At 44.5% G+C, this 15,000-nt stretch overlaps 1 protein-coding gene across 2 annotated transcripts in view; it reads right to left on the reverse strand.

Annotated features, from left to right (window-relative positions):
- LOC117808870 (NACHT, LRR and PYD domains-containing protein 3-like) overlaps window positions 1-15,000 on the reverse strand; it is a 20,212-nt gene continuing 5,212 nt past the window's right edge. Inside the window, exons 2-14 of one of the 2 annotated variants that reach the window (XM_034678543.1) lie at window positions 14,908-14,964; window positions 14,663-14,799; window positions 12,917-13,053; window positions 12,683-12,829; window positions 9,352-9,423; window positions 9,019-9,064; window positions 8,738-8,933; window positions 5,282-7,049; window positions 5,013-5,186; window positions 4,619-4,792; window positions 4,368-4,538; window positions 4,239-4,285; window positions 1-4,000 (exon numbers count right to left, since the gene is read on the reverse strand). In XM_034678543.1, coding sequence (XP_034534434.1) covers window positions 3,453-4,000; window positions 4,239-4,285; window positions 4,368-4,538; window positions 4,619-4,792; window positions 5,013-5,186; window positions 5,282-7,049; window positions 8,738-8,933; window positions 9,019-9,064; window positions 9,352-9,423; window positions 12,683-12,829; window positions 12,917-13,020 — 3,447 coding nt within the window. In that variant the 5' untranslated portion in view covers window positions 13,021-13,053; window positions 14,663-14,799; window positions 14,908-14,964 and the 3' untranslated portion in view covers window positions 1-3,452. The remainder of the gene's footprint in view (window positions 4,001-4,238; window positions 4,286-4,367; window positions 4,539-4,618; window positions 4,793-5,012; window positions 5,187-5,281; window positions 7,050-8,737; window positions 8,934-9,018; window positions 9,065-9,351; window positions 9,424-12,682; window positions 12,830-12,916; window positions 13,054-14,662; window positions 14,800-14,907; window positions 14,965-15,000) is intronic. The other variant, XM_034678544.1, reaches the window with a different exon arrangement.

Genomic DNA, 15,000 nt, shown 5'->3' on the forward strand with positions numbered 1-15,000 from the left:
AAACACACGTTCATGACTGATTGCATTAATGCTTTAACAAAGTGAACCAACACACAGCTTCATATGTTAAAAAAATAAAACTAAGTCACATTTTAGTGAACGCTGCTTCAACCAGTGAGTCTTCAACCTGACAAATCCAGTGTTTCCTCTGAACGTCTCCAAAGTTACTCTACGAGGTGTAACAAAGATTCTGACCTGCTGAGATATACGTTCTCATAATTCGGTGCTTTCATTTCATCTAAATGACTGAATGAAATGTTTGAACACACATGATAAAAAAAGATAAAAACACAAAGTCCTCTATCATTTGTAACATAACCATAGAACACAAACAATTACTACTTACATATGTTCATATACAAGAAGGTGCATTCATAAGAACTTCTTCTGTGATCTACTGTCTCTACTCCTCTGTCATTTTGATGGAAAGACAAGCTAACATTACATTTTTAACAAAACTGATTTCACTGTTAATGATGACCTTAAACACGTGATCAGTATGTAGACGCCACCTCAGCTCACAGGAGCAATACGTCAAATGCAGCCTCCATATTGGAGAGGGCGAGCGGTGCCTCCTATTGAATGTAAATTTGTGTCATTTTGTTTTATCTAACAATCAAAACCTGAAATACTTTAATTAGCTTAATGCTATATCTTAGCATGAGAATCACAGCTACATTACTTTTACAAAGTATAAAATCAATTTACATTTGAAGTCACACATGATACACATGAACTTATTCAATATTATATGAAACTAAACAGTCCCTCCAGGAAGTTGCGATTTCGCGATCGCAACTATCAACGCAAATTCAACCAATCAGTGTGATTTTTTCACGGCCTTGCAATTTTATACAATCACCGCAACTTTGACCAATTACCTTAATCTCAGCCCCTGTACGTCATCAGTTTAGTCATCAATTTCACTTCCTAGGAACATAAACATAAGTCCTCACTTGATCGGCACTTTTCAACAACAAAACACGCACAGAGAACGGGTGAAAAGGGAGGACAGCAGGCAGGACAGGTGACCATGACAACGTTGTTATTTATAGATTGAGGGGCTCAGTGTTAGCTTGGTATCTACCTGCAGCAGGTGTACTTCATGAACCAGCTCTCCTCACCTCCATGCATCTGTCTCATCTTCATTGAGGATTTTTACCCCCCGGTGTGCGTTAGTGACAAAGACACAACCGGGGGACGTCTGTTTAATATTTGAGGTTTGACGTTGTTGCCGCCATCACCGTAAAAAGCTCTGCATCTACAGCTTGATTTAATCCAGTTTGGTGAAACATCAGACACATTTAGTAAGTTTTGATCAACTCCTCGTCATCAAAGATGCAGATTCACTTCAGAGTGCGTGAACTGACTGTCAAGTGCCTCTGTCGCTGCCAGGTGCATTCAGGGACCGTCGTAAATGTGCAATACGGTCCTTTCATGGCATTTTTCTGTGAATCAAGAGAATCAAAATACAGTCACAGTGGCCACATCAAGAATGTTTTCTAAAAACAACTGTAATTTAGCGTATTTACTTGCCCCAGAGATGTTATCGGGGGGAGAAAGCAAAAAAAAAACAACGCAACTTTCACCGCAATTTTTTCAAAAGCTGTCGCAAATTCAGGCTTTTTGGGACGCAACAATCACAAAAAAATCCCGCGAAATCCTGGAGGGACTGTTTAAAGTAACATGTGATAATAGTGCAATGAAAATACAAATGCTGTTACTGCTTATAATAATAATGAAGATGTTATTAATAATATAATATACGATATGTAAGGTTATATATGACTTAAAGCTGATTTTAAATCTGTTTTCAACTAACAGGCTTTGTGAGTTATAAAAATCATGATACACTAATAACAAAACTGTTACAAAGTGCTTCACAAATGAGAAAATAAGAGAAAATGAAACAATACAAAGTAAAATAAATGTGAGAAATTCAATGATTAAAAATGAAAACAGAACAGCAGGGAAGATTAAAAGAAATAAAACAGTCAGAATAATAAAAGCAACAAAGGCAAAGGTTAAAATCATAAAAAGATAAAAGATAAAACATCCTGTCAGTTTCTTTTTGAACTGCTGCTTATCATTTCTATATTACATTTTCAAAACAAAGACAGACCGTGATTCTGCCTTCTTCTATTTTAACAGAAGATCCTGGAAAGTGGAGATCACGCTGTCGATAACATCAAACAAGCCTTAGACTCCTGACAGAGGTACGACTACGACCGGCCCCAAAACCACCAACCACACTCCAACCAGTCCTCTCAGTTTGACCAGAACTCTGACAAATCTCCATCTGGTAACAATCTAATTCACTTACATCAAACTCTTCACAACAACCACTGAAAATAACATTTCAACTTCCCAAAAAATACAAAAAAACAACATCCTGTATCACCTTACCATGTCCTGAGCAACCACCTGTAACATGTAACAACACACCAACAGGCACAGACACATCCTCCCTGAACACCACGTCATCCCAGATACCGCCAACGCCTGAATGCTTAGTTTGCAAAGAAAGAATTAGCAAACAAGCTAGCTTTAAACATGAAAATATGCTAACCATCAACAACAGTTTTAGCAACCCCCTGACACAGACACTTAAACTTGTTTTTCTTGGGCTGAATGAAGTGCAACACTTAACTAGATACAAGGAATGAAAGACTTCTGCAGTATAATCACGCTAATCTGCAGCATGTATGAATGCATTTCCCATTCATCATTTATCGTGGTGCACAAGGTTCATCTGTCACAGGTGACTTTGACTCTGCAGACTGAGGTGCATCCTCCTCCTCCTTTCCTGCAGTTGAAATATACAAATATTGCACCATCCCAAACTATCCTAAACATCAGGACGAAGGTTTTTATCTGTAACGATGTTGTTCTGTCTTGAACAAGAGAGTACAATGAAACAAAGACCTGAATCCTCCAGGTAAAGGTCTGCTTTTGAAGACCTCCACCAAGCGTTCAGAGTTTCAGTCTGCTCTGCTTGTTGATAAGGTGAAGTCCTGAAACCCGTGCTCACACTCTCCATGCGTCATTATGGTCTCAGATAAAAGTGTGACGTATATACAAAGCTTAACATAAGTTCTTACTGGTTTATATCATCTATATGCATGAGATCATGACGTCTCTGATCAGACTCATTAGCTGAGAACTTAAAATGCTAACAGACGCTAAGCTATAATACATTCTACACTGTGCTGCATGCTGTGCTTTCATAGTCTCTTTGAACAGAACGTCTCCTCCTTTATAAACTTCCAGAACTTTTGCTGGAGATGCTTCTGTGTGAGTTTGTTGCAAGAGGAGAAAGGTTCAGTCTTCCTCTAGTCCTGAATGACCCCCTGGGTGATGATTGTTATCTATATCCTCTACAGATAAGTTAGCTTGTTTATTCTGGTTACCTCTGCGCTGAAAGAAGACGTATGGATCGTCACTTGAACTCCTCAATCACTCTGGAGTTCACACAGCCTCACAGAGGAGTCCTTACACCGCAGTCTGAATGTCGGGTAGAGAGGCTCTGTGAAACTAGTGGAGAAGGTGTGCAGGTGTGTCAGTGACCCCCCAGAAGAAACTCTGTAGAAGGACAGCATGCCTGCTTCCCGATCCAGATACATGGCCAGTCTTCGAGAACCGGCCAACGGGACACCAACGCCGATGCTCTCAAAGTTGTGATACAGGCAGTACCCTTTATCAGAGCAGAGCACACCCCAGGACTTTCTGTTGTACCCCAGCCAGCTGTCATCCTCCTGCCCTTTGCGTTTGATGTCCTTGTAGGCCACTCCGATGGTAGCCCATTTTCCTTCCCACTCCACCTCCCAGTAACATCGCTCATCCAGACCCTCTTTGCTCATGACTTGGGGCCAGTAGTCAAACCGGTCTGGGTGGTCTGGATACGGCTGCTCCTCGCTGCCATAACTAACTTTGCGGTTGTCTTCTGAGAGGATGAGAAGTCTGTGAGCCGTGTTTGGATCCATCGTAAGTCCACGTGCATCTAAGAACAGAAAGAAGGCCAAAACGATGAACATGTGTTTTTAAAACTGAAGTCAGGGGGTGAAATCATGAAGTCTTGGTCTCCTCTCCTTTCTGACTCAACGTGTCAGTCACAATAACATGAAATGAAGTGTTGAAGAAACTGCTTCGTGTTGGAGTTTTCCATCTTATTATACCGTCACTATGACTCCCAAAGATCAACACAAAGCTCTGTTCTCAGATCTACTGGCACAACTTACATGTTTTCAGTCCTGGTCTGAACCAGTGGTCTGCGTTGTGGTCCACTCTGTAAAGAAGAAGAATGCTCCATCAGTCCGGGTAATGTCACAGTGGGGAAACATGCAAACAGTCTCTGGACTGCTCTTTACCTGAGTTTGGATTCACATCGTCCCTCATCAAGAGCGTCACAGATGATCTTCACTCCTGAGTCACTGAGGTGATTGTAGCTCAGGTCCAGCTCGCTCAGGTGGGACGGGTTGGTCTTCACTGCCGAGGCCAAGAACCCACATCCCCTCTCAGTGATGTTGCAGGAAGACAACCTGTGACAGGAGGACAAAAATTAACTTGTGTTTGTAACTCTTTGAAACTCTTTGAACGAGTGGTCTTCTTTGAGTGATACCTCAGGATTTCCACTTTACAGATCACATCCCCGAGTCCCTCTGAGAGCAGCTCCACTCCTGAGTCTCCAATGTCATTGTCACTCAGGTCCAGCTCTCTAAGACCGGATGTTGGACAGCTCAGGACTGATGCCAGCTTTTCACAACTCATCTGAGTCAGATCACATCGGTTTAGTCTGGAGAGACAAGAACATGATCAGAATAATAAAATGGAACATCAAGAAACAAGAAAACCAAGACTCCAGTTTACAAGGTCAAAGTGAATCACTACAGCAAGGTGCAGACTGAGTCTTTGGTCCAGGGACCGGACTTTGTGTTGGTTGAACTTTCTTTACATCGTGTTTTTAACTAAAACCTTCAGTAATGCAGACATCCTGGGACAGTTTGGGATCTTACCTCAGCATCTTCAGTCTGCAGTTTGGGCTCTGGAGTCCTGTGCACAGATACTGGATTCCCCGGTCCTCTAATCTGTTGTCACTTAAGTTCAAATGCTTCAGCTTGTTTGAGCTGGAGCGTAGAGTGGACGACAGCTCCTGACAACAGTCTGCAGTGAGGTTACAATCATTCAACCTGACAGAGAGAGAGAGATGAAGATGTTTGATAAACGGGTTCAAAGGACCTGCTCAGTAAAAACCAGTGAGTAGGAAACGATGGAGGAGACTTGCTTTGCTGATCTGGATGCTTTGATGGCTGGAAGGAGCTTCTGGAAGCCCTCTTTGGTTCTGGAGTATTTCTTGAGGTGGATCTCTTCTGACCTCTCCGGTGAGGTCAGCAACAGAAAGACCAGAGCCGCCCACTGAGCTGCAGACCACTCGATCGTCACCATGTCTCGGTCCAAGTCCAGCTGGTACTGGATTTCCTCCACCAGAGTGTGGTCATTTAACTCATTCAGACAGTGCAGGAGATTGATGTACCGCTCTGGTTCTGAGAGATCTATCCTCCCCTTGATGTGCTGGATGGTTTCCTCGTGACTTTGGGAGTCCCAGGTTTGAACTTGCAGGTTCAGGCCTTTGAGCAGAACCTGACTGGACTCCAGGGAAAGTCCCAGGAGGAAACGAAGGAACAGATCCAGATGGCCGTTATCACATTGTAAGGCTTTGTTCACTGCGGCTTTGTGCAGGTCTGCTATAGGCTCCTTTCTGACCCGGTCTTTGTTCATCAGGTTTTCACCACTGACCGTGTACAGGACGCGGACGTACAGAGCTGCGAGGAACTCTTGGACGGATAGATGCACGAAGCAGAAGACTTTATTCTGCATACAGGACTCTTCCCTGAAGACTTGAGTGCACACTCCTGAGTAGACGGACGCCTCGTTGACATCGATGCCACATTCTCTCAGATCTTCCTCGTAGAAGATCAGGTTTCCTTTCTCCAGCTGCTCAAAGGCTAGCTTCCCCAGTGCCATGATCACCTTGTTATTCCCCTTGGAGTCCAGTTCTTGCTCTTTGGCGTATTTAACCCGACTCTGAGCAGTTTGGTGTGTCAGGAAGTGGATGTACATCTGAGTCAAAGTCTTTGGCATTTTCCCCCCTCCTACTTTTGCACATATTTCCCCCAGGACGATGGAGGAGATCCAGCAGAACACCGGCACATGGCACATGATGTTGAGACTTCTGGTGGACTTGATGTTTGCGATCACTCTCTTGGCTAAGTGTTCATCATGGATCTTCTTGTGGAAGTACTGCTCCTTCTGTTGGTTGTTGAAACCTCGTATCTCCGTCAGGCGGTGGATGTACCGTGGAGGGATGCAGCTTGCTGCAGCGGGTCGGGTAGTTATCCACAGATGAGCTCCCGGCAGCAGTTCACCTGCGATGAGGTTTGTCAGCAGCACAGCCACTGAGGCTGGCTGGGCAGGATCATGGTTCTCAGTGTGCTTGAAATCCAGAGGGAGTCTGCACTCATCAAGACCATCCAGGACGATCAGGACTTTGCACTTATTCAGGTCTGTGATTCCAGATTCTTTCAGGCCTGGAGAGAATTCAGACAGGAGCTCCATCAAACTTCTTCTTACATGTTTCAGCAGATTCAGCTCCCTGAAAGGCAGTAAGAACAGGAGCTGGATGTCTTGATCCACCTTCTCCTCAGACCAGTCCAGAATGAACTTCTGGGTCAACACGGTTTTGCCGATGCCGGCTATCCCCATGGTGAGCACTGTTCTGATTGGTTGGTCCTGTTGGTTTGGTAAAGGCTTGAAGACATCCCTAAGCTTGATCCGAATCTCCAAAGAGGTCCGTTTGTTGAACGCGGCCTCGATCTGTCGGACTTCATGCTCACGGTTGACCTCTGCAGCGTCTCCCTCCATCAGATAGACCTCCGTGTAGATCTCCTTCAGAGGTACAGGCCACGTCTGAGTAACTTCCAACAGGTACTCACTCTGAGTCCTCAGGGAGGATTTTAAGCTCTTTTGGTACATTGCTGTGACCCCATAATGACCTACGAGCAGGAAGTTAGAGAAACCAAGGAAAACTGTTTTAGTCACATTATTTTATTCATGCTCCTTTCAGGAGTTAACACTAACTCCCATTCTATGGGGTTTTTGGACCGGTGGACCCAGGGTCTAAATTTAGTACAGGGGTAGATAATCTCCCCCCTAAAAAGCACTTGCTAGGGGGGTAGTACTTCTCAAAGGTCCCGGGACTTTCGGGGCCTGCAATGCTGAACGTGTCTGATTGGTAGATTAACCTCAGTGTTTTTATTCCTCCCTCCGTCCACAATAACATCACACACATCTGTGATTCTGTTGATTTCTCTTTCTTTCATTAGTTTTTATTTGTTCTATCTTGTTTGTATGTGTGTGTACTTTTCAAAAGAAGAAGCTGTGATTCTCTTGATTTAGCAGCTTGTAACAGTAGTCTTCTCTCAGCCCACCGTGAATGCGTCTCTCCTCCCGGTGTTCCGCTTTTAAAAGTGACCCTGTAAACTGGAGACCTTCAGCTGAACGTGTCAGTGTTTGTGGAGTTTACACAGCTGTTGAAACACAGAGGGAGTTCCTGGGAATGCAAACTAGTTTAGTTTTTATTAAGATTTCAAAATCTCCTCATCAGATATTTAATGATGGTCTAAAGACGTTTATGAGGGATGCATCCGGCTGAGAGTCTCCAGTTAACAGGGTCGCTGTTTAAACCAAAACACCGGCCGATCTCTGCGATCACGGCTTTTTGAGTTCAAAAGGATTTTAAAGCCGTGTTGAAACGTCTTTGCTACTCGCGCTTATCTCCTCTCAGGTCATTGCTGTTTACATGTTTTTAACCACAGGCACAAATTTTCACCTTTTTTCATGTTTTTCTGCTTTTTGGAGCACAATTTCAAATTTGAGGAAAATATATTTTTTCGACAGGCTCCGGGTCAACTTATTTGTCAAATTCTTTTTTTGTCAAAATTTTTTTGTCAATATATTTTTTTTTTAATAAAAAAAAAAAAAAAATTTAAATTTTTTTAAAAAAATTTGTTTTGGGCCATTTCTTTTTTTATCAAAAAAAAAATTTTTTTTTCAACTTTTTTTTTTTTCACTTTTTTTTTCTAAAGGATTTTAAAGCCGTGTTGAAACGTCTTTGCTACTCGCGCTTATCTCCTCTCACGTGTTGATTCAGTGAATCCATCTGTGATGAAATATAGCACCATCTAAAACAGACCAGCTGAGTCTCTTCATGCTAACAGGCTAACTGTTGTGTTGCTCAGAATGATACCTGCCTGTCCGTCTGCTTCTATGGTGTCATCTGTGATGAATGGCATTCCTCTTTGTGTTACTGCCCTCTACTGGTCTGGTGGTGTAGTGCATTTACTTTTTTTCCTCCATACGTCACTGGCCTGATTTACACAATCTACCCGGGACTTCAGCCCGCGGTCCAAACGCAGACAACAATGGGGGACCAGGAACCTTTTAGTTCAGGGGAAAGTAGTTCTGGGGGCTAAAAGACCCCGGGACTCTTGGTCCAAATGCACCTTTATGGAGTCTTAGATTGAGCTGATCAAATCCCCCCCTATCCCAAAACCTGACTGATCCTCACAGTAGACTTCATATTTTGGTAAAATTGTTAAAGACTGAATGTTCACATTTTATTGAACCTTAGAGTCGGCTCTCTTCTTCAAACACAAAGGAGTAAGATTTAAGTAAGACTCACTTTGCTCCAGTCTGAGGGCTTGTTCCTCTCTATTCATGGTTCTCAAGATGTGCAGAGCGATCTTCAGAGCTCCTTCCTTCGCATCATCATCATCGTCCTCTTGCTCCTCTTCCATTAATGCGTCGTTCTCAGAGAGGACCTTGTTGGTTGCTTTCAGAGCCTGCCTTAGATAACCCATGGCTTTAATCTCCAACACCTAACAAAGACCATCACATGTTTCCTTACTTCTCTGCTCATCGTTTTAACACATGAATCACTGGTCCTGAGTTGTAACTGCTTACCTTCAGCATGTCTGGATTCTGAAGAATGCTTGAAGTAGTCTGGTCACTACAAAAAGTAAAATATTGATCATATTAAATATCTGACCAAGTGTTTGTTGTTTTTTGTTGTTTGGTCCATTTCATGACAACAACAACAACAAGGCTGTTTAAGTTATCCTAACCTCTTTGTTTCTGTGTCTTCCTCACTGTTCACCTGATCTATTCATTTAAAACATTCTTTATTGTACTCTTCATCATATCGACCTCCTTTAGAAAAACACTGAACAAAACAAGCCTAAATCTTAATCTTTTTTACCTCAGCACCAGGAAATCTTCACAAAATGATAAGCATACCTTTTTCTTGAAGGTCCAGGTTCTTTGCTGAAAGCTGGTGGGTAATCTTTGGAGCTGTCTGCTGCTTTGTTCCTGAGAAAAAAAGGTTTTAGGAAAGAGTTCATTCTTAATTCTTGCTTTAGAGACACGAGTGCCTTGAAATATTAAAAACTGTTATTGTTCAGTTTGAGTTCAGAGATGGAAAAGTTGGGTTTGGTGTGAATACCTGCAGAGAAAGTTAGCTACAAACATTTCAACAACCCCCCCTATGCTTACTCGCTCTCAAGTTCAAAACCAAACATTACGGACGCATACTTTGACCCCAAGTCACCCCGGTGCTGGGTCATCGGGGTCATTCTGTAGAGCATTTCTGAGGTCAGGCTGGCTCGCAATCTCGGTTCAAGTCCATCCCCAAGGTGCTTGATGGGGATGAGGTCAGGGCTCTGTGCAGCCAGTCAAGTTCTTCCACAGTGAACTCATCAAACCAGGTCTTTAAAGCTGGGGTTGGTGTTCAGATTCAGATCCTCTTTTTGTTCTCCTGGTTAAAATGATCTTTATGTCCTGATGGTAATCAATACATAATGTGTTCTTAAAGAAGAGGTAAAACAAGCTGCTATCTACAGCCGGAGTAAACCTGGGAAAACACCAACCAATCCCTGCCATCAGGAGCCAAATGATGAAACCAATCAGATCCCATCCTGCCGTTCTGCCCGCCTCCTGCAGAGCGTACATGTCCCCGGCGTTCACTCCCTGTCCCCTGCCTCTGCTTCCCCTGACTCTACTGACTGCCCCTCTCGCTCCACCTCAGGCCTGTCCCCTCTGACCCCATGAGGGTCTTTCTTTCTTTCTTTCTTTCTTTCTTTCCTTTTTGTTGTTTCCTTTCTTTCCCAAACTCCCGTGTCCTCTCCTTCTCTTAATGTACTCTTAAATTCTTCCATCCTCCATCTTCCTCCTCTTTCCCTCCTTCTTCAGTCTTCCTCTTCATATCTTACTTCTCCTCCCTCCATCTTTAGTCTCCTATCCACTTCTTTCATCTCCTTCCCTTCCTTCCCTTACCTCCTTTCCTCATTCTTGTGCAAATCTTTCTCGCTCTTTTCCACTCAGCTGCCTTTACCCCGTCCTCCACCTTCCTCTCCTCCTCCTCTTCGCTATGTTCCCATCTTCCTTCCTTCCTTCTTTCCTTCCTTCCTTCCTTCCTTCCTTCCTTCCTTCCTCCCTCCTCTAAAAAGCTCTCACCACGGGGGCTCTGACAAGCAGAAGAATGAATGACATTTAGTAAGTCCTACAGAAACGTAGATGTACTGTAGCAACAATCAATGTTTGAATGAATGAAGAACTTCTCCTCTTGTCTCTCCTCTCTCCAGCTCACACACTCTACACCTCTCCTGATGCCTTCACTGACCGTCAACACTGTAGGAATTAAGAACATCTACACTGAACAGGTTTAACAAACAGTAGAGTTGTTACAGTGTTATATATGTGTTATAACTTTTCTCCTGATATCCTGTCACCATGACAACTGGATAATGCTAGCATGACAGTTGTGAGTGCTAACAGCAGCCATGTTTGTGTTTTTAACTTTCACTATGAGAATGTTTTGGTGAGGACCGGTTTTGAATCAGTCACCATCATATGGTCGAGAATCAGCGGTGCTCGTTCATGTGAGCGGGGGGGCGTTGTTTTGGAGGAGCTCTGAGGGGAGGGGTTAGACGGAGTCCTGAAGACATGCTACATTCAAACTCGTGCTAGTTTTCCGAGACCGCCAACCCTAGCTTTAAACCCTGTGATTTGTGCACTGGGGCATGTTGGAATACTAAAGGGCTTTCCCCAAACTGTTGCTACAAAGTTGGAAGCAGTGTTGTAGTCAAGTCACCAAACAAGTCCTCCCTTCATAATCCAGACTGAAAGAACATGTTGGACACGTATTCAAAAGTGTACTCTAAAGGTTTCAGCTTAACTTTACTCTAAACATGTAGAGTCTTAGTCTTCCTGGTGAGGAGACACAAGAGACTAGATTTTTTGCAAAGCATGCATGAGGAAGAGAGCTGTGTGTGCATACTTGGCACAAAGTCAGAAACGTTCTCAGTGAGTGTTTCGCCTCCGCCAGGGTTACCTCTTGTCACAGATCCTGTTTGTGATTTTTATGGACAGGATCTCGAGGCGCAGCCGGGGGGAGGAGGGTCTCAGTTTGGGGGGCTCAGGATTTCATCTCTGCTTTTTGCAGACGATGTGGTTCTGTTGGACCTCCAGCGGGGATTGGGGCGGTTTGCAGCTGAGTGTGAAGCGGCTGGGATGAGAGGTAGTACCTCCAAGTCTGAGGACATGGTTCTCTGCTGGAAAGCGGTGGATTGCTCTCTCTCAGTGGGGAGCGAGACTTTGCTCCAAGTGGGGGAGTTTAAGTATCTCAGGGTCTTGTTCACGAGTGGGGGTGAAATGGAGTGAGATCGACAGGTGGATTGGTGCAGAGTCAGCAGTGATGCGGACGTTGTACCGGACCAAGGGAGCTGAGCCGGAAGGCAAAGCTTTCCATTTTCCAGTCGGTCTACATCCCAACCCTCACCTTGGGTCATGAGCTGTGGGTCCTGAGTGAAAGGATAAGATCTCAGATACAAGCAGCTGAGATGAATTTCCTCTGAAGGGGGTCTGGGCTCAGCCTCAGAGAGAGGGTCAGGAGCTCAGAGTAGAGCCGCTGCTCCTTCACATCAAAAGGAGTCAGCTGAGGTGGTTCAGGCATCTGATAAGGACGCCTCCCGGACGCCTCCTTAAGAGGTAACCTCGCCCCCTCTTACCTGAACAACCTCCTCAAACGCCACTCCCCATCTCGCCGCCTCAGTTCATCAGATGCCAACCTCCTTTCCCCCTATCACCAAGCACCTCACCTTGGGGGACAGAGCCTTTGCCATCGCTACCCCCACTCTCTGGAACTCTCTCCCTCCACACATCCTCAACGCTGACTCTCTCCTCTCATTTAAAAACCACCTCAAGACCTACCTGGTCCAAAAGGCATTCAACACATGACCCCCCCCCCCCCCCCCCCCATATAAATGATATGAATTATTATTATTAATTAGAGGTGTTCCAGGCACGTCCAACTGGGGCAAGGCCCCGGGGTAGACCCAGAACTCGATGGAGGGATTATTTATCCCACCTGGTCTGGGATCGGCTCAGGATTCCCCAGGAGGATCTTGAAAGTATTTCTGGTGAGAGGGATCTCTGGGTCTATCTGCTAGGACTGTTGCCTCCGAGACCCGACCCCGGATAAGCGGAGGTAAATAAATGGATGGATGGATGGATGGATGGCATGCATGAGGAGTTATTTAACTCTGAGTATGAAAGGACTTAATTGACTCACTTTCCAGAAACAGGTTCATCGCTGAACGCTGGTGGATAATCTTTGGAGCGATCAGTCCTCCTAGACTTAGCACTGAATGAAGATCCTTCTTCTGGTTTTCTCCTTTTCAGCTGGTTGTGCTGTCGCTTGCGGATGCCACTCAAACCTCTGCAAAGCAATGTGAGAGGTTAAAGAATGTGCTTTAGCAGAGGAAACATACAGACACCTCTCTCTATACAACACCGATCATCGTACCCTTCTCCTGGAGGATCCCGGCCGAATGCTGGAGGGTAATCTTTGGAGCGGTGACTTTGGAGTGTCGGGGCAAAACTTGCCTCTGAAGATCCAGGTTCACTCATTTTCAGGTTTTTTGTTGGTCCTCAAACGAAGGTCTGTGATTTATAAGAGGACATCAGGACACAACAGAAAGTGCTGAGACTTTCACTTAAACTAAAATAACACAAATACATTATTATCAGGAACACTACAGTCCTCATCTAATGGAAGACCGGGACCTGGCTCTGCCTTCCTCATCCTGTTACCCCTCTAGAACACTACGCTCCCAACATGCAGGCCTGCTCATCGTACCTAAAGTCTCTAAAAGTAGTATGGGAGGTAGAGCCTTCAGTTATCAGGCCCCTCTCCTTTGGAATCATGTACCAGTCAGGGTCCGGGAGGCAGACACCCTCTCTACTTTTAAGAGTAGGCTTCAAACTTTCCTTTTTGATAAAGCTTATAGTTAGAGCAGGATCAGGCTTGGACCAGGTCTTAGTTCTGCTGCTATAGGCTTAGACTGACACACTGGGATCCTGTCTTTCCCTCTCTCTCCTCTCTCTGCCTGTCTCTCACTTTAACTCTTCCTGTCCCATTAAAGTTACTAACCATAGACCTTTCTGGAGTCCCTGAGGTCTGTCATTCATCCTTTCTTTCATTCTTCCTTTCCTTCTTTCTTTCTTTCTTTCTTTCTTTCATTCTTTCATTCTTTCTATCTTTCCTTTTTCCTTATATTCCTTCTTTCCTGCTGTCTTTCTTTCTTTCCATGTTTCTTCATCCTTTATGTCTCCTTTTCTTCTCCCGTCCTTTCCTTCTATCCTTTCCTTCCCTATTTCTTCTCCTCTTTTTCTTTCTCCTGGTCTCCCTCTCTTCTCTCTTTTCTTAGACCTTTCTGGAGTCCCTGAGCTCCCTTGTCTCGTAGGTTCCTCTGGATCTCTGCTGCTGTGGACGTGGTCCAGACTCCAGCTGCTACAACTACTACTATCCGTCTCCCCACTATCATATCTCTCTCTCTCTCTTCATCTCCCTCTATCCCTCTCTCCAACACGGTCTCAGCAGATGTGTGTCTAACATGAGTCTGGTCCTGCTGGAGGTTTCTGCCTGTTAAAGGAAGTTTGTCCTTGCCACTGTAACTTGCTAAATGCTGCAAAGTGCTCTGCTCATGGTGGATTAAGATGAGGTCAGACTGAGTCCTGTCTGTAGGAGGGGACTGGATCTGGTCTTGATGTTGGGTCTTTGTTAATAATAGAACATAGAGTCCGGTCTAGACCGGCTCTGTTTGGAGTCTGAGGAGAACGTTTGTTGTGATTTGGTCGTATATAAATAAAGTTTGTTGTTGCCATGTGGAGGAGAACATGGTGTCAAAGAGCCCAGAGTCTCTGTTGTTCTTCATGGATCACCTGGTCTCCTCTCCTGTTCCAACATGTTCCAAACTAACATTTCCTGTTAAGCCCCGCCCTCAGCGCCCTCCCTGCCAGAGCTTCACTGATTGGCCAGGCTGAAACCAAAACACTACACCACCAACATGAGTGACAGGATCAGAGAAAAGAAGTGGCTTCATTATGTTAAACCATTTATATTTATCCACTACATCATCTCTTCTTTTCATCTCTGGGGAAAAGTCCGGTTTCTGTTTTTACTGAGTGATCTGAAGAATCCTTCACACACGGTGTGAACAGACCAGCTGTGTGAGCAGCAGGTTATAAGAAGAGTGAGCATTAGACTCACCTTTGTGTAAGAATCAGGACAGCAGGATGATGTCACGTCTGATACGTGGACGTCGTCAGTTGTTTGAACACGATGAACTCACACACCTCTCCTTGTTTAAACTTGTCCGGCTCTCTGGGTTTGACTTTTCGTCGTCTCTGTGAAAACATGAAGTCTGATCAACTCTTCCATGATGATCATTTTATAAACACATGAATAAAGCAATTAAAGCATTAAACTGAACCCTGCAGACATTCTGCACGTACTTTGGTGAAGTCCGAGGAAACACTTGTCATGCTCTGGCTGTGAAGAAGATGTGGAACCTGCAGAAGCAGGAAACAAGAGGTGAGAGAGGCAGT

This window comes from Notolabrus celidotus, unplaced genomic scaffold (assembly GCF_009762535.1).
Source record: "Notolabrus celidotus isolate fNotCel1 unplaced genomic scaffold, fNotCel1.pri scaffold_171_arrow_ctg1, whole genome shotgun sequence".
Lineage (NCBI taxonomy): Eukaryota > Metazoa > Chordata > Actinopteri > Labriformes > Labridae > Notolabrus > Notolabrus celidotus.